Source organism: Tenrec ecaudatus, chromosome 8 (assembly GCF_050624435.1).
Source record: "Tenrec ecaudatus isolate mTenEca1 chromosome 8, mTenEca1.hap1, whole genome shotgun sequence".
Classification (NCBI taxonomy): Eukaryota; Metazoa; Chordata; class Mammalia; order Afrosoricida; family Tenrecidae; genus Tenrec; species Tenrec ecaudatus.
Window position 1 is genome coordinate 59,308,805 of NC_134537.1, and position 25,326 is coordinate 59,334,130.

The following is a 25,326-nucleotide window of genomic DNA, read 5'->3' on the forward strand; positions in this document are numbered from 1 at the left end:
CAATGGGATGACATAAAAAACTGAAAAAAATATGCATTGCTTCATTAAATAAAATAGCAAAATGTCAAAAAAAAAAAGGAGGGGGGGCCTGGAAAATATCCTGTTTCTAAAAACAAGCAGCAATACAAAAATAAATCCAAGAAATCTTGATAAGTTGGAACCAGAGAGGTCAGTGTATGTTTTCCTCCATATCCCTATTCCACAGAACTATCCTTGTGGTCAGGAATGTTTCTGACAAGCTATGACCACCAGCAAGCTTGGTGAGAAGTATCACTTTATACTGTTTATTCTCCGTTGAGATTCTTTGTCACCAACAATTGATTAAAGGTCCCATAAAATTCTCAAATGTAAATTAATTCATCCATGAGGTGTGTACATGTGTGTGTTTTTCATTAGTGTATTTCTGAAGAAAAATGCTACAAACAAAAAAAAACTAAAATAAGTTGTACTTTTAAAATGATGCAAAAATCATTCAGAGATCTTTTGCCCAAGGACAAAAAGCTATTTGTCAGAAAAGGACTTTTTTTTTGGGGGGGGGGGGACTCTTTTTGGAGAAAAGGACATTTAAACAGTGGTAGCAAAGTGATATTTCATACGAAAGATAACTTTGTCAGCAAATATCTCTGCTCATTTGCCCTTACTCATTTTCTTTAGGGCACACCGCCCTGTCTTTAATGGATCCAGATTCTGCCAATTAGTGGAAGGGAGCACCTTTGCCAAGAAAAATATATACTGAGTCTCAATGGTGCTGTTGGATCAGTTAACGGCAAGGTGGTGGTTCGAATCCACCAGTAACTCTATGGGAAACGGAGAAAATTGCTTCAGTAAAGATGAACTGTCTAGGTATGAGTCAGAAGAGCAGCTGTGGTAGCACAGTGAGTTACACATTGGGCTAACATCAAGGTCAGCAGTTCAACACCAGCTGTCTCTCCATGGGAGACAGATGTAGCTATCTACTACTGTAAAGAGTTAAGAGTCTTGGGAACCCGCAGGGGGCAGTTCTAGTCTGTCCTACTGGATTGCTATGAGTTGGGATTAACCTGATGACACTTTTCAAGTATTAGTTTAGAATCAACTTGATGGCAGTGGGCTTGGTTTTGGATCCTTGAAAGATTAATCAATAACCATAGAAAAGACAGATGTGCATTTTATATACTGCTACATATATGCAATTTGTTTTATTCCTTTGCTCCTCCTGGTAGAGGAAAAGGCTAGACCTTGAAATCATAAATCACTCTAATAAATATTGATGTAAATTCTATAGACAAGTTTTAGAGTTACACTTTAAAATACACTAAATTACCATTTCTCCGAGAGGTTTACTGTGAAATACTTCACTGGCAATTGCAAGTTGTTTAATGATGCACTCACACTAGTATTACCTTTTACTGTGCAGTTGAATTCTTGTCCAATAAAGAGGCTTCATAGGCCGGCAGGGCTCTATGGGCTGCTTCCTGATCCCTTTGTCCTGAGTCATCCCTAATCCAAACAAGCCACTTGGCAGTGGAGGAGGGAGAAATCCACATGCTTGAGAAATTAGTAAACTGTTACTTCCAGCTTGTGCTGCCAGTGGATGGGCTGATCCAGCAGGCAGAGGTGGTGGTGGAGGTGGAGGGACTCCTATCCCAGGCAAAGTGGGAGCTGGAGCAGGTGGAATGCCCATGCCAGGCAAAGGAGGGGGTGGGGGTATGCCCGCTCCAGGGAGAGGAGGGGGAGGGGGTATGCCCGCTCCAGGGAGAGGAGGGGGAGGGGGTATGCCCGGTCCAGGGAGAGGAGGGGGAGGGGGTATGCCCGGTCCAGGGAGAGGAGGGGGAGGGGGTATGCCCGCTCCAGGGAGGGGTGGGGGAGGGGGTATGCCCGGTCCAGGGAGAGGAGGGGGAGGGGGTATGCCCGTTCCAGGGAGGGGTGGGGGAGGGGGTATGCCCGCTCCAGGGAGAGGAGGGGGAGGAGGTATGCCCGCTCCAGGGAGAGGAGGGGGAGGAGGTATGCCCGCTCCAGGGAGGGGTGGGGGAGGGGGTATGCCCGCTCCAGGAAGGGGAGGGGCAGGAGGTATCCCCACTCCTGGGAGGGGATGGGGGAGGGGCATCCCTGTAATTGACAGGGGAGGAATAAGAGGCATGGAAGTGGTAGGCGATACATGCTGGACTCCTGGTAGAGGTGGAGAGGGTGGCAGCATTTCTGTGCATGGCAGAGGAGGTGCTGGTGGGATTATTGTACTGTGCAACACTGGCACTGACATGCCAGGGAAAGCGGGAGTAGGGGGCATCATCAAGCTCAGGCCAGGCAAGGAGCTGGAGGGCATTGTGCAAGGCAGAGGTGGTGGGGGTGGTATGCTACAGCTGTTCTCAGAGAGCGAGAAGACCGAATCTCCGTGACTGGTTTCAAAGTCAGTACTAAGATATGGATGAGAAGGCTCCGAACCAGGCTGTCCTTGAGCATCAGAGCTCAGACAGGATGGAGGTGGTGGGGGTTGTGATATGCTTGGCATAGACTGAGGTGTGTCAAGCTGCATTGCTATTAACCTTGGAGAAACAATCAAGGAGATTTCTGAGCAGAATGTTGTCTGAAGTCCTGAAGCTGAGGATGGTAGGGTTGTCTCCATCCTCTCAGGCCCTGGGGCAGGAGGAAGACACTCTGCAGAAGGTGCTGTTTCCAGCCCCCTCTCTCCTATTGGAGAAGTCTGTATAGATTTTGCCTCTAAAATCCTCTGATGGCCTGTATCCTTTTCTCCGAACCTGAGAGCTTCAAGGCAGACATCTTCAGCAGCCGTCGCTTCATTCACAGCCCCATGCCGGTGTATGGCCACCTCCATGTCCACAGCAGGGTACTGTTTCTCTAGTTCAGCAATTTTGGACCGCAGGTCTTCAATGGTCTGTTCCAGCCTCTGAATCACATTTGCCTGGCCATCAGACTTCATGTCAACAATCTCCTGAGGGACAACAAGAAGAGTACACTTAAATATGCAGCAAAGCTCAAATAAAAAAAGATGTCTAATGCTAAACAGTCACATATTTTTATTTTAAATACTTTCAGAAAAAGATCCTGTACAGAAAAAAAAATATTATCTTTCTTTGTATCCTTTCTTTAACATGCTCAGTTTAAAATATGGTTTATACACATTACCAAACATTCCTAAATTCTCATACTGGCTTAATTTTTAAATGACATATTTGAAAAGAAGCCAATGGTGATGTCTGTCAGTTTGTCATATTGGGTGGCTTGTCCGTGGCTAGGATGACAGACATGATGCTACTGGATTTTCAAATGCTTGCAGAGTTCCCCATGGTGACCAGGTTTCGGTGAGGTTTTCAAATTAAGACCAGACTAATAAGGAATATGCTATCCACTTCTGAGGGACGACACAACAAAACACATGAATATCAGAGCAAGGCTGTCAGGTACAATGCCATAAGGTAAGCACTCCAAATACAAGTGAGGGAGGAACCGCCTCCTCAAAACAGAATACATTTTTAAAATGTGAATGGAGCAAGACTTTCAGGACCTTCATCAGGTGTTGGGGTACAACTCAAAGAGGAGGAACAGCTGCTAACATCCATTGATAATTGCAACATGGTATGTATAAAGAAAGAAACAGGAAAACAGGAAGTTCTCAAAAATTAAATGAAGCGCAAAGATCAATAATCCAGGCATTAGTATTGTGGGCTGGTATTAGCCATTTTGAGTCAAACAATTATAGATTTACGATGCCTGGGAGGATAAATCCAAGAAGAGTGGCATCTGAGGTTAGGAATGTGTGCCCTCACCCACTGCACCAAATTAACTGAGTCACAGTTAGAATTCCAATAAGGACCGCAAGTGGTTTGCCTGCACACTAGCACTGAAGCAGCTCCACTAGTCCAGACCTTCTCTCTCTGTGGCAAGTGATCATTTTTCTCTATATTATCACAGACTAACACCTTTGAAACATATAGTAAATTACTATGGAAATGATTACTTACTGGAAACTTAACAATATCAATTTGCAAATTCTTAAATATAATATTGAGTTGTTTTTAATCATTTTATTGGGGGCTCATACAACTCATCACAATCCATACATACATCCATTGCGTCAAGCACATTTGTACCTTTGTTGCCATCATCATTCTCAAAACATTTGCTTACTACTTCAGCCCTTCATATCAGCTCCTTATTTTTTCCCTCCCTCCCCACTCCTTCCTCCCTCATGAACCCTTGATAATTTATAAATTATTATTTTCTCATATCTTACACTGTCCTACATCTCCCTTCACCCACTTTTCTGTTGTCTGTCCCCCAGGGAGGATGTTCTATGTAGATCTTTGTAATCCGTTCCCCCTTTCTACCCCACCTTCCTTCCACCCTTCTGGTATCTCCACTCTCACTACTAGTCCTGAAGGGATCATCTCTCCTAGATTCCCTTTGTTTCCAGTTCCTATCTGTACCAGTGTACATCTTCTGGTCTGGCCTGATTTGTAAGATAGAATTGGGATTATGATAGTGGAGGGGGCGAGGAAGCATTTAAGAACTAGAGGAAAGTTGTATATTTCATTGCACCCAGACTGGCTCGTCTCCTCCCCATGACCCTTCTGTAAGGAGGTGTCCACTTGCCTACAGATGGGCTTTGGGTTTCTCTTCTGCACTCCCCTTCATTTACGATGATATGATTTTTTGTTCTTTGATGCCTGATACCTGATCCCTTTGACACCTCGTGATCACATGGGCTGGTGTGCTTCTTCCACGTGGGCTTTGTTGCTCCTGAGCTAGATGGCCTCTTGTTTATCTTCAAGACTTTAAGACCCCAGATGCTATATTTTTTGATAGCCAGGCACCATCAGCTTTCTTTACCACGTTTGCTTATGTACACATTTGTCTTCAGTGATCATATCGGGAAGGTGGGCACACACTGATATGATTTTTTGTTCTTTGATGCCTGATACCTGGTCCCTTCTACACCTTGTGGTCACACAGGCTGTTGTGCTTCTTCTATATTGTTTTATTTTGTTATAGAAGAACACAAAATGTTGCCAGGCTATAGAAATCAATTTGTGTCGCTTTCATTTCATGAGTAAAGAAATTGACAACCTTTATACCTCCATTGTTGGGGTTTTTATATTAGATGATAGTCTGGTTGGAATAGAGCAAAGAGTGTGTATCTGTATGTGTGTGTGTATGTACACACACATATGTATGCCTTGTTTGTGTTAGCCACCATTAAGGCAGTTCCAACTCATGGCAACCTTATGAATGACAGAACAAAACACTGCCTTGTTCTAGCCATCCTCACAATTGTTATATCTGAACTCACTGTTGCAGCCACTGGGTCTACCTCATTGAAATACATCTTCTTTTGTTCCGAACTTAGAATTCGCCAAGTATGATGTCCTTTTTCTAGAGACTTGTCTCTCCTGATAACCTGCCTACAGTACCTGAGTTGAAGTCTTCCAAACATCTCTTCTAAGAGGATTTGACTGCACTACTTCTGAGACAGATAGACCCATCCTTCTAACAGTCCGTGGTAATTTCAATATTCTTTGCCACACCACAATCCAAATATATCAATTCTTCTTCCATCTTCCTTATTAATTTTCCAGTGATTAAAAATACCATGGTTTGGTTAAGGCCTGCTTTGACCCTCAATGTGACCTCTTTGGTCTCAGAATTGTCCAGTGCAAAATATTCTTTGATATCTTGGATGTTTTGCTGAGCATTATTGTGGATATTACTAAAACAAAATCCTTAACAGCCTTAGTCATTTTTTCCATTTAACATGATGCTATTTATTAGCCAGTTATAAGGATTTTGTATTTATTTACATTTTGGTATAATACATATTGAGGGTTGCATTCTTTGATCTTCATCACTAAGTGTTTCAGCTCAACTTTCAGAAAGCTGTGTCATCTACGTAACATGGATTGTTAATATCAAATGTGTAGTACAATTTTTTTTTCTGTAGGCATTTGTCATGAATCACAAATTTTCTAAAGTTAAATAAAAAGGGGAATATAAACAAAGTAATAAAAATAACTAAGAGCGGAACTTAAAGTAAGAAAAAAGTATCTGAAAAAAGGCATATCTCTTGTGCAATTTGTTGGAATGTTTTAGCTAAAGTGATATCGATTAATTATTCTGTGAATATTTTAAGATCCTGAAGCAAAGAAAAAGCAAAACAAGTAACACAATGATTTTCTTGAACAGCCATTACTATCTATAAAATAAGGCCTACCATTCATTATAAGATAGGAACCAAGTGTGTGGAGGACTTTTGGTTCTTAATACAGCTAAACGTTTCTAAGGCTGTTATCTGTCCTTCCTTATGTAAGGATGTTAGTCAAGGCTTAGTTGGTATTCAGAGAGTATAATTTACAAAGGTAAAGCAGACATTTTAAAAACTCTCAAGAAGGTACTTTACTACTTGCAAGCAGTATAAGTTCATTTCCATATGAGTTTTTATCAGTGATAGGATTAAAATAATTAACAACTGGTTTGCTGCCCTAATGAATGTTTTTAGTTTAAAAAATAATTATACTAAAATTTAGTTAATAATTTCATTCAGTCAATACTTAAGTAAGAGCAATAAAAGAGGTACACAAAAATTGATCACATTATGTTTTTAAAAATATTAATAAAAACATTAATATCTGACAAAAACAAAAAAACTATTATTTAAGATATTTCCATATTGTTTCTTGATTGGCATCCTCACTTGCAGTATTCTTTACTTTTATCTGAGCATCATTGACTGTGATTTATTCTTAACCAACTTTTCACCGTAGGAATAGGATGTCATTCCTCTATAGGTAGGCCAATTAGATAATAGTCATTGTGCTTGATATGTTAGACACAGACTTCTTTACTCTGAACATTTTTGGTGAATCATTTAAACCCTTGCCACATCTGTTGAACTTATAGCAATTGTTCTGATAATATTTTAGCTCTTTGAACACTTTCAGAAATTGTGTAATTCACTCCTAGTCTCTCATGAGAATTTGGGGCATAATATAGAACTGAAACAAATGACAGTGTGTCACCCACTAGTTGTTTGGAACTCTTCTCTCTACAATGTATATTTGTTTACTGAAGTAATAAATACAAGGGAATAAAAATATTGTATTTTATCACAAGTATAATGATTTTTATGAAATGAATAAATAAATATGACAAGCACAGTTCAGATTAATATTTTTAAACCTACGATGGTACCTATGGGTGCTTAGAGTAGCTGTTGTGAAGATGAAGATTAGAACAGAGTAAAGATGGGTTTCCCCTTCTCCTCCCCCACCCCGCTCTCCATCTCCCTACCCTCACGAATAATAGAAAGGTCGGTGAAGGGAGACAATGGACAGTGGAAGACACATGATGAAGGTTTCATAAGGGTGGGAGGGGGAAAAGAACTGATACCAAGGGCTCAAGTACAAAGAAATTATTTAGGAAATGTTGATGGCAACATATGTACAAGTATGTTAAGTACCATTGAATGATGGGTTGTTATAAAATTGTAAGAGCCCCCCCTCCGCAAATAAAATTATTAAAAACACTAAAATTAATTAATTAAATATTTTATAAATGTCAAAAAGAAGGAAAAAAAAGTAAGAAATGGAAATTTGGCAGTTGTCCACCTGTTCACCTTAGAGAGAACCTTAGTTACAAGTGCCATTTTAACTACTAGTTGACCAATCTCAACAACAACAACAACAACAACAAAATAGGTATCCACTCTGCTAAACTCGTGTGAACCAGGTGAGATCCGCCACTGATTTTATCTATCTATCTATCTATCTATCTATCTATCTATCTATCTATCTATCTATCTATCTATCTATCTATCTATCTTTATTACCCAGAAAAACACTCAGCCTGATCACAGGCTATTGAAGCAAGTGATTTTTTTTTTTTTTTAACTCTCAGAACCTACAGAGATTGAAGGGCAGACCTGCAGGTTCGGCCTGCTGACAATCTAGATTTAATATCTAGAATATTGCCAGGAACTCTGTTGTCTATCAACTCCTCAAGTTGAAGACCTCTTTCCTTTTGTGTTTCTAGAGGCCTAACAGATTGTCAAAGGATTTGACATTAGAGAAATAAAATTTTCTTCTTAACCTTTCAAAGACTTTCATAGTGCTGAGTTCTTACCTTTAAAAATTAAAATAAATTTTAATTTTAAAGGAGAAAGAAGCACCCCTCTCCCCCCAAAAAAACAAAATCACTGCCATCGAGTCATTGCCGACTCATGGCAACATTACTGGACAGAATGGAACTGCTGCTGTTAGTTTCTGAGACTGTAACTCTTTATGGGAGTAGAAAGTCCCATTTTTCTCCCACAAAGTGGCTAATGGTTTTGAAGTGCTGACTTTGAATTTAGCTGCCCAATGTGTAACCACTCTGCCACTGTGGGATATAAAAAGACTTTCCTCAATTTGTCTTCCCCAAATATATGTCAGACCTAAGACAATGCTTGTGACTAGAGGTAAATGATTGTCAAGTTATCGCCCTGAAGGCATCAGCCATTCAGAGCAATCAGACTACCACCTGGTCCATTGTAGGTGGGGCTCACTCCCTGCTGTTAAGGACAGGGGATGCTTTCCCTGGAGAGCTCAGAATAAGTCAAACCACCAGCTCCATGATGATCAAGGTTAGGCTGCCATCATGAATCTAGGACCCGCCCATCTTGTCATATGTGATCCCTAATCCTTCCTCTTCCTATAGTGTGTACACCCCTAATTTATCCTCCTCCCATTGCTGTATTGCCTATGGTACAACTCCTTCCTTTTTTAAAAATCATTTTATTAGGGGCTCATACAACTCTTATCACAATCTATACATAACATCAATTGTGTAATGCACATCTGTATATTCATTGCCCTCATCATTCTCAAAACATTTGTTCTCCACTTAAGCCCCTGGCATCAGCTCCTCATTTTTGCTCCCTCCCTCCCTGCTCCCCAATCCCTCATGAGGCCTTGATAATTTATAAATTATTATTTTGTCTTATCTTTCCCTGTCCAATGTCTCCCTTCACCCACTTTTCTGTTGTCCATCCCCCAGGGAGGAGGTCACATGTATCCTTGTAATCGGTTCCCCCTTCCCACTCCTCTCTTCCTCTACCCTCCCAGTATTGCCACTCAGACCACTGGTTCTAAAGGAATAATTTGCCCTGGATTCCCTGTGTTTCCAGTTCCTATCTGTACCGGTGTACATCCTCTGGTCTAGCCAGACTTGCAAGGTAGAATTCGGATCATGATAGTGGGGTGGGGGGATGGGAGGAAGCATTTAGGAACTAGAGGAAAGTTGTATTTTTCATCATTGCTACATCATACCCTGACTGGCACGTCTCCTCCCCTATACCCCTTTGCAGGGGGATCTACAGTGGCCGACAAATGGGCTTTGGGTCTCCACTCCGCACCACCCCCCTCATTCACTCTGGTAAGATTTTTTTGTACTGATGATGCCTTATACCTGATCCCTTTGACACCTCATGATCGCACAGGTTGGTGTGCTTCTTCCATGTGGGCTTTATTGCTTCTGAGCTAGATGGCCACTTGTTTATCTTCAAGACTTTAAGACCCCAGACATTATACCTTTTGATAGCTGGGCACCATCAGCTTTCTTTGCCACATTTGCTTATGCACCCATTTGTCTTCAGCGATCATATCATGGAGGTGTGCACCCAATGATATGAGTTTTTGTTCTTCAATGCCTGATAACTGATCTCTTTGGCACCTCATGATCACACAAGCTGGTGTGTTCTTCCATGTGGGCTTTGTTGTTTCTGAGCTAGATGGCCACTTGTTTACCCTCAAGCTTTTAAGACCCCAGACACTATATTTGGATAGCCAGACACCATCAGCTTTCTTTACCATATTTGCTTATTCACCTGCTTTGTCTTCAGAAATTGTGTTGGGAAGGTGAGCATCATAGAATGCCAATTTAATATAAGAACGTATTCTTGCATAGAGGGAGTACTTGAGTGGAAGCCCAATGTCCTTCTGCTACCTTACTACTAAACCTATAAATATAGGCACAAAGATCTATTTCCTCATCCTCATATATAAATATATTTGCATAGGTACATGTTTTTATCTAGACCTTTATAATGCCCTTTGCCTCCCAGCTCTTTCCCCTATTTCCTTTGATTTTCCTCCTGTCCCAATATCATGCTCAGTCCCCACCTGGGTTTCAGCAAATTCCTCTTGGTTACATTACCCTTGATCACACCCTACCAGGGCTCCCATACCCTCCTCACCACCAATTTGGATCACTTGTTGTTCCCTTGTCCCTGGGTTTGTTAATAACTCTTCCTTTCCCCACCCCCACTTCCTTCTATCCCGTGTCCCCCCAGAACTGTCGGTCCCGTTGTTTTCTACTCCAGATTGTTCATCCAGCCTATCTTATTTAAACAGACCTGTGGAGATAAAAACATGCACAAAAACAAGACAGAGCAAAACCAAGCAACAATATACAACAAAACAACAACAACAACAACAAATCACTGTCAAAGAACAAAACAAAACACAAGAAAGAAAAGCTAGTAGTTAGTTCAACGATCATTTGTTGGCCTTTAGGAGTATTTTCCAGTCTAGTCTATTGGGGCACCACACCCTGGCCCCAAAGTCCACCTTCATCTTTCCCTGGGTACCTTGCCGCCCCATTCCCTTGATGTTCCACTGCACTCCCCCAGTGCTTTGCCTCAGTGTGGTGGGATGAGATCAGGCACAATTCCCACACTGTGTCTCCAGTGCTGTCCCCTGCAGGGCCACAGGTCAGTGAGGGGCGTCATGTTTCATAGTGGGGCTGGCCATTTGGACTCTCTGGACTGGCTGCTCTAATTGGGGTCATTATCTTCAAGGCCTGGTGGGCCAGGATGTGTTCCACTCTCTCCTCCTACCCCTTCATCTGCTCCCGTTTTCTCCAATCAGATATGTCCCTCTCCTGGAGCGGTACAACCCCTTCCTGTGAGGTAGGTTGTTACCTATAATCAGAGGGCTTGCACACCCCAAAAAGATATATAAGCCTTGATTAGGAATAAATCACTCTCTCCTCCTTCTGCACCTCCATGTGGACCATCAAGAAGGGCTGAGGTGAGCATGCTACCATGAAATGTGTCTGACTCCTTCATTTTATCTTCTCTCTTACCTCTCCTATTCTCTATGACTTTATTATAATCTTTATATATTATAACCATACAATTGCACCTAGGGGCTGGTTACCCTGACATGCCACCAGGATAATTTATCTTGATCATTTTGCCCAGGATTCATATAATAATAAACATAAATGGAGAAAAACTAACAAATATATTTTTAATTATGAATGTAATATATTATCATGTATTAAGTAAGGTAAAATGTATTAAGTGATTAATTTTATGTATTTCTATTTTGAGAATATTTGTATTTTAAGCAAATTTAATAAAATACAAATCATTGTTAGTGGTAGGGTCATCTGCTTTGGCTGAAAAATTGTATGCAGTGCATCTGCAAAAATTCTCCATTCTTGTATAACCTTACATGTGGGTAGTGATGATTAGTTCTTTAAAAATTGTTTGAATATTTGAATATAACAAATGATAAGTTACTATTAAAAATCGAATGTTCACCAAAATTACTTTTACATTGCAAAATATGATTCTCAGAAAAAGAAAATATTAATATAACATTAATGTCACAGTGTCAAATGGGAGGTCAAGATAAAATAACATCACACTTTTGTGGGAAAGATAACTTGCTCATCTTAGAAAATGTATTATATTTATTTTATTAGCAGGACACTCTTATAACCTAGAAAATAAAAACTGTTTATTGGTACATTAACAATTTATCATGTATATGTAGATACCCAGATGTATTAACATAATAACTTATTTTCTGTATTACTCAGATGTTCAAGTTCTACTAAATTCTAAGGCCATATTATTGGTAAGTTAGTGTATTTCTTGATTTCAGTAATGTGGGAATGATGCTCTTCACTAAAACATAAAAAACTTACATTTATTTATCTTCTAAACTCTAACATATCCTAAGATTTTAGAGCAAACTAAATGGGATTTCAGATTTATGAGTACATGCTATATGAAAAAGAAGCTAAGCTTCCAAATACATTTGATTATGCACAAGAATAAAATAGTCTATTTGAAGTTTGATTTCATAAAATGAAATGGAACATGCCTCTCACTTACTGCCACTGAGTCAATTCTGACTCATAATGACTCTATAGTGTTAGGTAGAATGCTCTTGTGGGGTTCTGAGAAAACTCTTTACAGGAATGGAAAGCCTTATCCTTTCTGATGGAGTAGCCGGTGGTTTCCAATTGCTGGCTTTACTGTTGGTAGGTCTGCCCATAACTTACTATGCACCCACCCATGTTTCTGTATCTAGAAGAGATATGCTGTTTTAGCTCTCTGTGTGAAGATTATCTACTTTATAAAGTCCTAAGTATGTTCTGGGTCTGTTATAGGTCCTAGAATCTAGGGTTTTGTCAAGAAGAAGCCACATTGTGGAAAAGAGGATCCTCACATAGCCTAATGACATCCCTAGAGACCTCATAAAGAAAAATATGATGGATTATTGAAACTATATTATTCTTAACAAGAATCACAAATCTCTTCCATTCCCTTCATTGAAGATAAGAAAAGTAAAATTGAGGTGTGAAGGAGAATTTAAAACTTAAGTGGCTATTAATTTTAACACTTCTTTACTGTAGAAGCTGATAACAATTTGATGGATGGTTAATGAATTTTTTACAGTGGAAATAAACAATATATTTAGAAAAAGAAAGTCAGAATGAAAAAAAAAACAGTAAAGGGAAAATACTTTGTTGTTCCTGCTCACATATTCTGAACGGTTTCTAATTCTTTGACCTAGAATTGTGTCAAGGTTATAGATTATATTCTAAAGCAATATACACCTTAATTGTACCAAATAATTCAAAGAAGAAAAACTATCACAATTTTACTTTCCATTAATGATCTAGGGATGTAAAATGTCTGTCCATTTTTCACCCCCAAGTATCTACCTTGCTTTAATCTACCTATTATTGATCCCTCAGATGTAGTGTAAGTATGGTTCCAGACCACTTCAATAAAGTAAAACTCTGTATAAACCAATTCATATAGATAGCTAAATAGCTAGATAGATTATATATATATATATCTCCCAGTGCATGTAAGTTGTGTTTATACTATACTTAGTCTATTAACTGTGCAATAGCATTATTTTAAAATTTTAAATATTGTGAGAATTACCAAGATGTGGCACAGAGACACAAAGTGGGAAATGCTATCTGGCAGTTTTTTTTTACTCTGGCATGCCACACCCATTCATTTGTAAAAAGTACATAATATCTGTGAGGCATAATAAAGTGAAGAACAATAAAATGGTGTATACCTGTATTATTTAACTTCGTGAAATCCCTCATAAAGAGCAATAGTTAGAAAGTATAAATTGAATGGATAAGAAATATCACTCAGAACAAAGAACCGCCTTTTGACCATTCATTCCCTCACATGAAATTCCCAGTAACCCCAAATAGTCTACTATCAAACATTATAGTCACCCTGTAAATACAGAATCTGGCACTATGAATCATTCTTATAATTGTCTCCTCTCTTAGTCTATAGAATTACAGTTATTTGTCTGTCTGTCTGTCTCTCTTTTCTTATTTTCCATATTTTTTTCCTGAATAGCTCCCCCAGAGGAAAATGGCTCCTCTGCCTATGGGCCATTTTCCTTAGTCCTAGGAAATCTCATTTATTCTTACATCTTTGGATATTATGTCTGCATTGATGTCTGCAAACTTCTTTTCCTTCTTATCAACACTTCAGGTCACATCATGACTATACGATCTTTTCCTCAAGATTAATCTTTAAAAATAATCACTTTCCTGTCTTCTGGTTTAGCTTACTTTTAAAAACTTTTCTTTTAATAATGTGCATCAGAACCACCTACAAAGCTTGATAAACAGATTAATAGAGTGGCCCACAGGGTTTTTAATGCAGCTGGTGTGGAGTAGGGGCACAGGTGTTTCTAGCCACTTAGAAAGTGATGTTGATGCTCATGGTCCAAGAACCACTGCCTAATTTACCTCCTAGGTATGGTTAACAAATACATTTTCTCTAATTTTTCTTGCTTTTCACATCAGCATTTTAGTTGTGATTAGCTACACCTGGCAAGTGTTTCATAGCTAGTCTCCCTTTCTGAGCTCTATTTCCCCTCTTCTTGGAATAATACATAGGAGCCCTGATTGCAAAGACATTATACATTGGGCTACAATCAGCGTGGTCGACAGTTTGAAACTACGAGCAGCAATGTGGAAGAAAGAGGGGGCTTTCTACTCCCATGAATACTCTCAGAAACACACAGTGGTGCCACTATGAGTCAACATTGACTTAGTGTCAGGGTGTTAAAAATTTTTTTATAATAGTACATACCATATATACCTGAATATAAGCCAACCCAAGTATAAGCCGAGGTACCTACTTATTACCTGGGAAACCAGAAAAACTGATTGACTCGAATATAAGCCTAGGGTGGAAAATGCAGAAGCTATTGGTGAGTTTCAATAATCAAAACAAATGTAAATAAAATTACTAAAAATTGAGATATCAGTGGGGTAATATATTTAAATATTTATTCTAAATAAAAAAACATAAATAAAAGGACAACAAGTCATTTAACATTAGTAAACAAGCACAGTAAGTGGAAAATAGGTTCAACAAAACAATAAGGTATCAACAATGATACCTTGAGCTCAATCAGCAACCAAGCTAAAATGTAAAGAGTTAAAATCCTTCAAAACTGGATTCCTCATCATCATCCGTATCCCAGTGTAGAGCTTCAGTTGGTGTGAGGTCATCATAGACGCTGTCCTCACTGAGATCGCCGTTATCACCATCAATGCTGTCATTTTCATACAGAGCGCAGTCTTCACTGCCATCCATAGCATTACTAATACTACGTTTCTGGAAGGCACGTCGCATCATGTCTTCTGGAATGTTTTCCCATGCATCTCGAACCCACTTTGCTATTAACTCTATGTCAGGCTTCATGAGATTTCCTCCTTTTGTTAGTTGGGCTTGACCCGATGACATCCATTCATGCCACATCCTTTGCACACGGTCTTTAAAAGGCTTATTCAAAGATACATCCAGAGGCTGCAGTACAGATGTAAGCCCACCTGGAGTAATGGCTAAAGTAACTTTACTAGATTTTGCCAATTTTTTTTATGTGATCCGATAGGTGGGCTCTGAACACATCCCAAACAAGTAACGCTGGCTTTTTCTTTAAGTTGTCAGTTCCAAATTTCTTCCAGCCATTTTTTTGTTCCATCTCCTTCCATCCAGCCTTTAACATGTGCACGCACAGTAATTCTTGGTAGAAAATTGATCTTTTCAGGCAACGTCTTTCTTTTAAAAATAATGACAGGACACAGCTTAGTTCCATTAGCCAAACATGATAGAACAACTGTAAAGTGTTTTTTTTTTTCATTTCCTGTGGTTTTGAGAAAAATGTTGTTTTCTCCTAAACTTGTCACAGTTCTGTAGCTTAGAAGATCAAAAGTCATGGAAGTTTCATCCATATTCCCAATATCTGCCAGGTCATAATTATAAATCCTTCTTTGTTTTATAATAAATGACTAGAATGACATAATTTTTTCTTCAAGGTCTTGTGGCAATTTCTTGGAAATCTTTGTTCTTTGTCTCTAACATAATAGGCCAAAGCTATTCATGAAGCAGGTACACCATCCTGCTGACGCAGCAAATTTTTCAATGCCTGGTGCTTTATATTTGTCATCCATAGCCATTTGTAGAGCACGTATGCAGATTCCCATGCATGTTACGCAGTAACCATTTTGACGACACTTCATAACCCATTTATGCAATTCACTCTCTAGAGCCCCATAAAAAGACATTAAACCACAACGAGCTTTTTTAGCTTTTGGAATCCGTTCCAAGTCAGTCTTCATTTGCCTCTACTCTCTCACTTGCTTTTCGTCAACACAGAATTCCCTACTTGCAATATTGTTATTGCTCTCTTCTGTTCTTGACACAACCCTCATTTTGAAACCAGCCTCATATGACTGGTGTTTTTGTTTTGGTTCAAGAGTATCCATTTCTAATAGGGTAAAAAACCCAAGACTTTGAAAAAGACTTTCATGGTAATGCCCCCCCTCCACCCTGCGACATGTTAGCCCGGAGGAGTGGGTTTAGTCCATGTGGATGGGGGATGCAGGATGTGAATTAACAGAGACCAGAGGGTAAAGACGGAGTACAGCCACAGACACATCCTTAACCAGTTCAGCTGCCAGCGTAAGTAAATCATTATGGGTACTTCTGCAAATTGGAGCCGTCCACTTCATAGGACTGCTCCGATTGGTTAGATGTGAGTAAACAAACATTTAAAACCCTGAGGTGTCAGTGGGGCTTTGAATAAACAGCGGAGGAATGGCAATCACCTGTGAGATAATGGGCGCTAGTCCCATTACGGGGGTGGGGTCTTGGCAGCGAGATGTTACACCTCGCTGGGGTACCACTGACCTGTGTATAAATCGAACCCCAGTTTTTCAGCACTTTTTTTGTGCTGAAAAACTCGGCTTATACACAAGTATATAGGGTACTTTTCAGGGGCTCAAGTGAGAAGAGAATGCTTTGAAAAGGATGATGGTGGAATATGTGCAAATATACTTGATGCACTGGATGAATGTATCGATTGTGATAAGAGATGTAAATAATATGTTTTTTATCAGGTACAGAGTCCTGGCTGCACTAATGGTTACATGTTGTGCTGCTCAACATAGTTCAGTATGCTCTAGCACCTCATATCCCCCCCAAACCAAATGCACTGCCACTGAGTCTATTCCAACTCTTATCAACCATATATATGTGGTTTCTGACGTTATAAATGTTTATAGTCGCAGACAGTCATATCTTTCTCCTGCAGAATAATTGGTGGGTTTGAACCTTCAACCTTGCAGTTAGCAGTTCAACACTTATCCCACAGTGTCCACAGGGCTCCTTAATGCCACCACATAGAAAAATAAAAAACAATGTCTGGCATCTAATCCTTAGCTCAAATTTTCAAAAATCATCACTGCTTGACTATTATGAATTGTCTTCATTTTAAAAACTGATTCATAGTCTTTCTTTTTCCCTTCAAAAGAAAAATGTCTAAATCATTCCCTGATCTTAGTCACACATTTCTCTCTCCTCCTTTCCTATAAGTCTCCTATCTATTTTGATCTATATTTTTACTTTATACTTGTATGACTGATTGCTAAGTTTTAAATGCCTTGCAAATAACCTCCACATTACCTTTTGCTTTAGTATTGAAAAAGAGCTTGAAATGAACAATATTTCTCTTTTCATCCCCCTTCCATAGGCTCAATGTACTGCAATCCAATTCAAGTAGTTTCTCATTTTTATGTGTTGCCAGAAATATTTCTTCATAATCATTTTCACTCTATAATTTCTTTAGATTTAGTCAATTCATTTAACTTTTCTATGCCAAGACACTTACAAATAAACCTTCAAGCACATTTAACTATTATGTAGCTATTTTACATTACATTATCTATTTCTTTTGTTTGTAATTTTCCCCCTGAAACTACATTGAGTAACCATTGTATATGAACACTGTACCAGATACTTTAAAGAACTCCAATGGAAAACACATCCAATTACTTGAGGGACATTAAGGGCACCCCATGGTACCCATGGTACTGATCAGAGTAGGATCCTAAAAGAAGAGCCAAATTCCAAGGAGGATGTAATTGGAGTAAGATAGAATATGGCCAATTATCACAACTTTGACCATTGGGATTGTGTATGACATATGGGAAAAGAAATTGCTGATATTGTATAATTTTATTTTATTAGCTACTACTTTTCAACAGAGATCACTGTTAATAATTAATTACTATTATATTATGCAGAAGTCTAACCTTCAACCACCTGACATTCTAAGTCTTTCCCAAAGGTAGTGGTTTTTTAAATCACATTTTAATTTTATTTACTTTTCAAATAGTTCATTTACATTTAAAATATATTAAGGGCTTTAAGAAAATTCTTCAAAACACAAAAGTGTATAATTGCAAGAGGAAAAATAAGTCAAAGGCTGAGTAGTGATGAGGTAAAGAATTCTACCTCATATTTACCTTTAACTTAAGTATAAAGGTTTTTAGAAAAAATTAATATTTACCTATCTCATACTACATATTATAAAAGAATTTATAGTTTGATTTGTATTCAAATAAACAAACCTAAAAGAGAGTTATTTTTCAGTTTCATGAAATAATTCTTGGGACTTGTCAGATTTTCAGAGTATATTACTTGCTATTAAAGTAATTAAGAGGTGAGGCCTACTTTATAAGCACACAATTCCCAACAAAGGGCATTAAAAAAAAAACACTCAAGGAGTAACAATTAAGTTTTCTTTTTGCTTAAGTGCCAGCTCCATTTCCTCTGGGTATCACTCTGGCCACCCGAGTTGTAGACTCCTCTTGGTTGAGGAAAGGCTCTCTGAGTCATGTGTTTTTGTTTAGAGCTGTGGAGCTCTCATAATGATTAAGTACAGAAAGAGGGCGTATAGGGCAAATTCATCCAATACTTTCCAGAGATGTCAGATGGAGAGAACGGGTGTCGGAATTCAATCTGGAGGGACATGTAGATGATGTTTTCCAAATCTGCTTCGTGACCCACCTAAGCAGTCCTGGAGATGTCACATTACAACCCCAAATAATGCAGGCAGCTCCAAATGAGCCAGAAAACCTTTTATGCTCATCACCCATACAGAACCAGCTGTAGCTTAAAACCTCTTTCTGCTTCTGTGGTAATTTAGAAAGATACAGAACTGCCATCTAGTGACTAAGAAGAAGAAAGCAAGATGTTATACCACCAGAAGACACAATGAAACCACAAGTTTTTCATGTTTTTGTTTTCTTAATAGTGAGACTTAATTTAGTAAGATTAACACAAAATAGGGAACGAAGTTGTAGTAAAACCTAAAAATGCATAGTGGACTAATTAGTCTTTGTTTGATCATCCAGAAATAGCTCCACCTCCAAATGTATCTAGACATTTGACTCATACAAATATTATAACTTAAATATAAGGGGGTATTAAAAAGTTCATGGAAAATAGAATTAAATTATACCAGAATTTTCCCGTGAGCCTTTTGAAGTCTCTTGTATAACAGAAGAAAATTTTAAATGACAGTCTCATTTATATCTATCTGGTGATTGTCAAGAACATTTTAAAATAAAAAAATTATAAAATCAAAGATGATCAATATAAAAACATAATTTACTATAATGGACAGAAAATCAAACTGACTCAAATGAAAATCTTTGCTCTATACTTTATCAATTTAATGACCTTAGGCAAATTATTCAGCTTCTATGAAAATATTTTTTTATCATAATTCAATGACTTTAAAGGATTGTTTTAAGACTAACATAAAGCAATATAGCCCAGATGCATAGCACAATGAAAAGTAATTGTAATCCTTCTATGACCAATTCAAATTCTTGTAAAAATACACATGCCACTTAAAGAGAAAAGACATTAGCTATCTAGTTGACATGTCAAGAATTGTGCTTCACAGTAAGTGGCTAATTTTAGAGGCTAATTTCATGGATGGGGAAAAAAGTTTATTTTTTCCACAGAAGGTTTCCCAGTGAAATTCTCATAGAATCTCTCTTACAACTCTTGAGGAATGAGCAGGTGTATTTTTAGGAGCGGGAAAAGAAATTCTCACCATAACTTTCTGGTCCTTTAGCCTCATAAATACAGTTTTCAATTGTCTTAAAAATTCTTTTTAATAATCATCCTGTGCCCTTCAATAAAATCTATCAAAATTTACTCTTTTGCTATCCCATAAAAGCAGCTAACCTCTCTGACTTGAATTTAACTGGCCCAAAAGAGCTCCTTGGAAAAAACGGATTTCATTGTAGCACGTTCCCTAGATCACATTTGTCCATCTAAACTCATGCTAGTTTTATTTGTTCACTAAAGACACGTTCAGTAGCTACAGATCAGCTTTCGAGCTAGCTGGATCATCACACAATGTTTTCAAGATGTTTCCTTCAAATTGAGAAAGCCAACCTTTGGGAGCTATCACATCATTGGCCAGTCTACATTTTTCTTCTACCAGTTTCTGGACTTCAGTCACAGTTTCTTTATTCGTCTAGGTTGACAGTCTTCTTGGTTCATCTTTAAAGGCTTTTAAATCTTCCTAAAAATGCTTGATGTTTTTGGGACATCATTCCTGTAAACTTGTTGCAAAGTTTCAATGATTTTGGAAGGTTTCTACTTGAAATTTGTTAAAATTTTGATGATTAGCCTTGGCCTCAATTCCCCCCACCCCCAAAGTGCTCTGATTAAAATAAGAAAAGTATATTATGGAGGGAATATATAGACTGCTATCTGATGTATGCTGCTATGTTGATTACAGAGACATGTTTATTTTATTGGTTTGGAATAAACTGGTTCATATATTAACTGGGATACTAATAACCATACTTTTTTTTACTTCATCTCATATAACTCCAAAGAAAACCTGACCATGAAGTATTCTAGAATATCAACAATGATCACACAAGTACAATATTACTTAATATCCTGAGACTTCAATTGAATAATTAAAGATATATAACTGTAAAGTTATTTTATATTTTTCTTGATTGTTAACCCATGGCGAAATATCCTACAATAATGTGAAGACTTTATGGGAGAGACTTCAATTTTAAAACAGCTTTGCTGTACAGTGGGTAAGTATTGCAAATCAAAAGGTGGGCAGTTCAAACCTATCAGCCACTCCATGGGACAAAGATGTGGCACTGTGCTTCTGTGAAGATGCACAGCCTTGAGAAGTCTGTGGAGTTGTACTTTGTCTTGGAATGATGTGAGCCCAAATCACCTCAAGGACAATGAGTTTGCTTTGATGTTGGTAACTTTAAGGGCAACTTTTTACTCTTATGCCAATAGCCAATCTATTTGTATATTTGAAAAGCACTAGTTATACTCCCATTTATCCTCCAGAGGGAGCATAATCTTCATGAATGAAGCAGGATTTCTTAATTTTAATGGGACATCATCTTAAGCTTCGCATATCATTCCATTCTTTAATTTCATTATGTCCTAGGTAGGCTAAGAATGTTGTCACATACTAACCAGAAATAGGTGAAGGAATCAGGAAGGAGAAAAAAAACGCAACTCACTTACATTGCGTTGATTCTAACTCAGAGACTCTAGGACAGTAGAACTGCTCCTACAGGTTTCCACCAGTGTAAATCTTTAGTAAAATAGAAGATCTCATTTCCCTCCTGCAGAGCAGCTGGTGGTTTCCAACTGCTGACCTGGTGATTAGGAGAACAATGCATACCTCACTACCCAATTAAAGCATCTTCTTAGTTTCTGCCGGACCACAATCTTGTTTGATGATGATAATACTAAGTTATTTTCAAAATCATACTTGGGAAAAGATAGAAATAAGTTAAACAGTTTTACATCTAAGACTATCCACTTTACTCTTCCATACCAGTATACCTACTTTCTTTTCTTGAAGGTTTTTTTTTCCCCCCAAATAGCAAATCCATTTTTGGTTCAAGAGTAAAAGATACAAATTTTGGCTTCTTTGATAATAGAAAATAAATAGTTCCATAGCTCCATGGACACTAAGCAGACACGAATGTTTCTTCTACCAAACAGCAACTTAAGACCCGCAACGTTTGTTTTGACAACATGTATTAAGCAAGCCACGTGGTTATTTAGTCAGGCATATCTCTGCACAGTCCCAGAGAGACCACGAAGTCTTTCCAGAGCCAGCTATTGTGTGGAGCTCGTCCTTCGGGTGGACCTGGTGTGATGCAGCTCTGAAAGTCTGCAGCAAGTTCTACTTCGATCTCTTTGCAGCATGAAAAGAAAGAGAATCTCCTCTTCTACTGTGCTACAGGCCGCTGCAAACTCAGGAAAGCAGAGGCAGCCTAGCTAGCTGGCCGATGGGAATATCAGTCAGAAAATATGCCACAACTTTAAGATAATTAAGATAATGTGCTTAGATATCCTAGTAAGATCTTCTTACCTGCTGGAGAACATCTAAACACTTTTCTGGAGTTTCCAAAACAGCAGATTGAGATTCTGGATCAGAAAGGAAGTAAACAGTCAATATCTAAAATAGAAAATTTCCCATTTCCTTAATCAGAAAACAAAGCTTTCCTGAAAATATATTTTTAAACATAGTACCATAAATATTCAGCCTATCCTCAAATTACTGTATTGGACTAATTCTCATCATATACAAATGTCATGCCATTTCACTAGTTTTGTTTTTAAATTAGAACAGTTCCACACCCATTTTTACATTGGCCATAATATGTTTGTACACTGTAGTTTCTTTATGGTGGTAGGAAGTACCTATAATATTTTATGTAATTCATTTAGCCAACGTTTGTAACCAAAATAGCAGCCAACTCACCAATCTGGAAAGATGATCAGGAAAACCTTCCCTAACAATTGGCAAGTCACCCTGTGGTTTCAATAAGATATGAAGAACTCTCTCACCAAGTATCTCTAAGTAGTATGGGCTTCTGGAAGAATTTGGCTCTTTGAGTATAAGTTTTATTATTGGAGACTCTATGAGTTTGCAAAGTCAACTCAGGGACTACTCAGCTATTCAACTACTTCTTTGAAAACTTGGGGACACTCTCATCTTATTGAAACTTACAAAGAAGTTTAAAAACATAAAACTGCCTTCAGGCAGCCCTAGTGTCCCATGGATCAGAGTCTAAAGCCACAAATCTAGTCCATCCTGTTATTTTACAGATGCGAAGCCTGGGCCCACAATACAAGCTGTTGGCGCAAAGTTGAAGACCAGAATGTATCTCCTGCTGTCATCTTGCTTCCTCCTTGTGTGACAAGCAGAGCAGATAATTGACACAAGACATAGCAGTCACTTTGTGATAATTCCTACATGGCTAATTTAGCTGCATTTTAACTGATATGTGCATATATAATGCAGCTATATTCTAATGCTACTCATTGCCGTCAAGTTAATGCCAACTCATACTGACCCTAGAGGTCAGAGTACAGCTGTCCCGGTGGCTGTCTGAGACTAACTCTTTGCTGCTGTGGTCACTTGTTGTAGAAAGCCTCATCTTTCTCCCAGAAACAAAGCTATAGAAAAGTAAACGTATCGTTTAAATTGCATAACCTATCATTGTGCATCATTGAATGCCTTCATTCACTTAAAGTCATTTTCTCTACAATGGCCCACGTGCCTTGTGCCATCTGCCCCAGAATCCATAGCCTCACCATCAAGTCCTTCTTTCACACTTTTAGTTCCAGCCACCCGGGTCTTCTTACTGTCCTTGAAGCAAGCCAATCACATTCCCTCCCCAGAACCTTTATGGTAGCTGATCTCTTGGGCAGGACCTCTTACTCTTCTTCCCTATTATCCGCATGGTCCCATTTCTCACAATTCCAGCACATTACTCCAGCCTCCTTGGCCACTCCATTTAAATAAAACAACTATACACCTTCTCTAGTACTTCCTATTTCTCTTCCTTCACTTTTCCTAGCATGGATCAACACAGGACATATAATTATCTTATTTGCCTACTTCTTTATAAACCCCATAAAAATATAAACTCTACTATCCCCAGCATCTAGAATAGTAAAAGGCACGTAATGTATGCTTCAAATAATTGTAGGAGTAAGTAAAGGAACAAATGAAAGATGAAAAAAAAATGATGAAACCATGAAAGTAGGAGCATCGTAAATGATAGGTATTCTGGAAAAGGACAGAAAAAATAAGAATGTTTTTAAAGGATGCATAAATAAAAACTTGCCCTTAGCTACTTCAGTGGCAATAGAACATAACAAATTGCCCTAGAAGCAAAACCAATTTCCAAACAAATATTCATATTACTGAACTAAATAGAAAGGGATTTTTCTTATAGTGATAAATGTCTTCTCCAAAGTAACACCAAGTATAGAGCCAATTGTGAATAAAGACTTTAAACATCAAAGCTAGCTAGCAGTTAATAATGAAGAGGAAAACCAAACCTGGAAACATTCCTGTTTTCTGCTATTTTTCATTATCTCTATAGCCTACCAATCACAAAAACCAAAATAGTGCCCTGGCTTAAAAAGAGCAGGAAGAGTGTGAGAATGGCTCAGAAATTCCGAAATTCGTGCTGTTTGCTTTTTTTCCTTCCTTGCAGTCTTCATCTTTTCTATTGTCCCGAAGTAAGAAAAATTCTGGGTTCTGATGATATATAAAAACACATACGATTCATTAAAAAAAACTAACTAGAAAGGTTTGTCATTGGCTATTTTGTATTTCTAAATACAAATTTCCAGTGTACCTCAAATTTATTGGTTACTGAATTGAAGTCACCCCCTCTCCTAGGCCCAGCCCCCTCACTGTACTCTACATTTCCTTCAGTTAGCTTGTTATGGTCTCTAATACTCTTAGACTAAGAGAAATGTATACGCCAATATGTTATCTTCAAAAGCACAGTTTCACGTATAGAAGTTGAAGAGTTTAAGACGAATGGGAAATACAAATTAATTGTACTGAAACACAAAAGGGAAAATAAGTAATAAGACAGAGATAAAATATAAATATTGATAATAAATACATAATAGAATGAAAAACAGACAAGAAATGTCCAGGACGGAGAGTTAGGAAAAGCATTAAGAAATAGCAAAAGGTGGTATGTGGGGAGTGAATAGAAAATGGCACACCAAGAATGACAGCTCAAGTCCATGGTGACAGAGCAAGTGCATTTGAGAAGCCATGTTTCTAACCTTCTTAGAACTCAGTCATGGAAAGCAACCCCCTCTAATGCACATTCCAATGGAAGGCATTGTCAACACAGCTCTTCTGAGCACTTCAAAAACTGCCTTCTACCCAAGAGAGAGGAAGAGGAGAAGGAGGCAAAAAGCTGGAGGAGGAGGAAAGAGAGAAGGAAGAAGGCAGTGGTGGAGGAGGAGGAAGCAGTAGTGGCATTTTGGTCTATTCAGATGGCCCGTTATTATGATTATTATAACTTCAATTTTATTCTTTCTTCTTTCCCACCACATTTCCGGCTTAGCCATATTTCTTGCTGTTTCTGTTTCTGCATTGTATAGTTTGCACCTCATAGTAGACTCTCTCCACTTCGCTAATTAGAATCAACTAATCCTACACAGACCTATACACCACTAATTGCAGGACCAGGTTGTGACAGAAACAGCAATCAACTGTAGCACACAAAATGTAAAATTAAGAAAAGCAAGCATAAACAACCAGAATTCAACCACATGTAATGGAATACACTACAAAAGAGGCCCTCAAATTGCTAGACATTGAA

The 25,326-nt window shown here is 38.3% G+C and overlaps 1 protein-coding gene across 1 annotated transcript in view; it reads right to left on the minus strand.

The window, feature by feature from the left end:
• Positions 1-25,326, minus strand: part of FMN2 (formin 2) — a 368,626-nt gene that overhangs the window by 190,493 nt on the left and 152,807 nt on the right. The window contains exon 4 of the mRNA XM_075555679.1: positions 22,053-22,108. Within this exon, the coding sequence (XP_075411794.1) occupies positions 22,053-22,108 (56 nt within the window). The remainder of the gene's footprint in view (positions 1-22,052; positions 22,109-25,326) is intronic.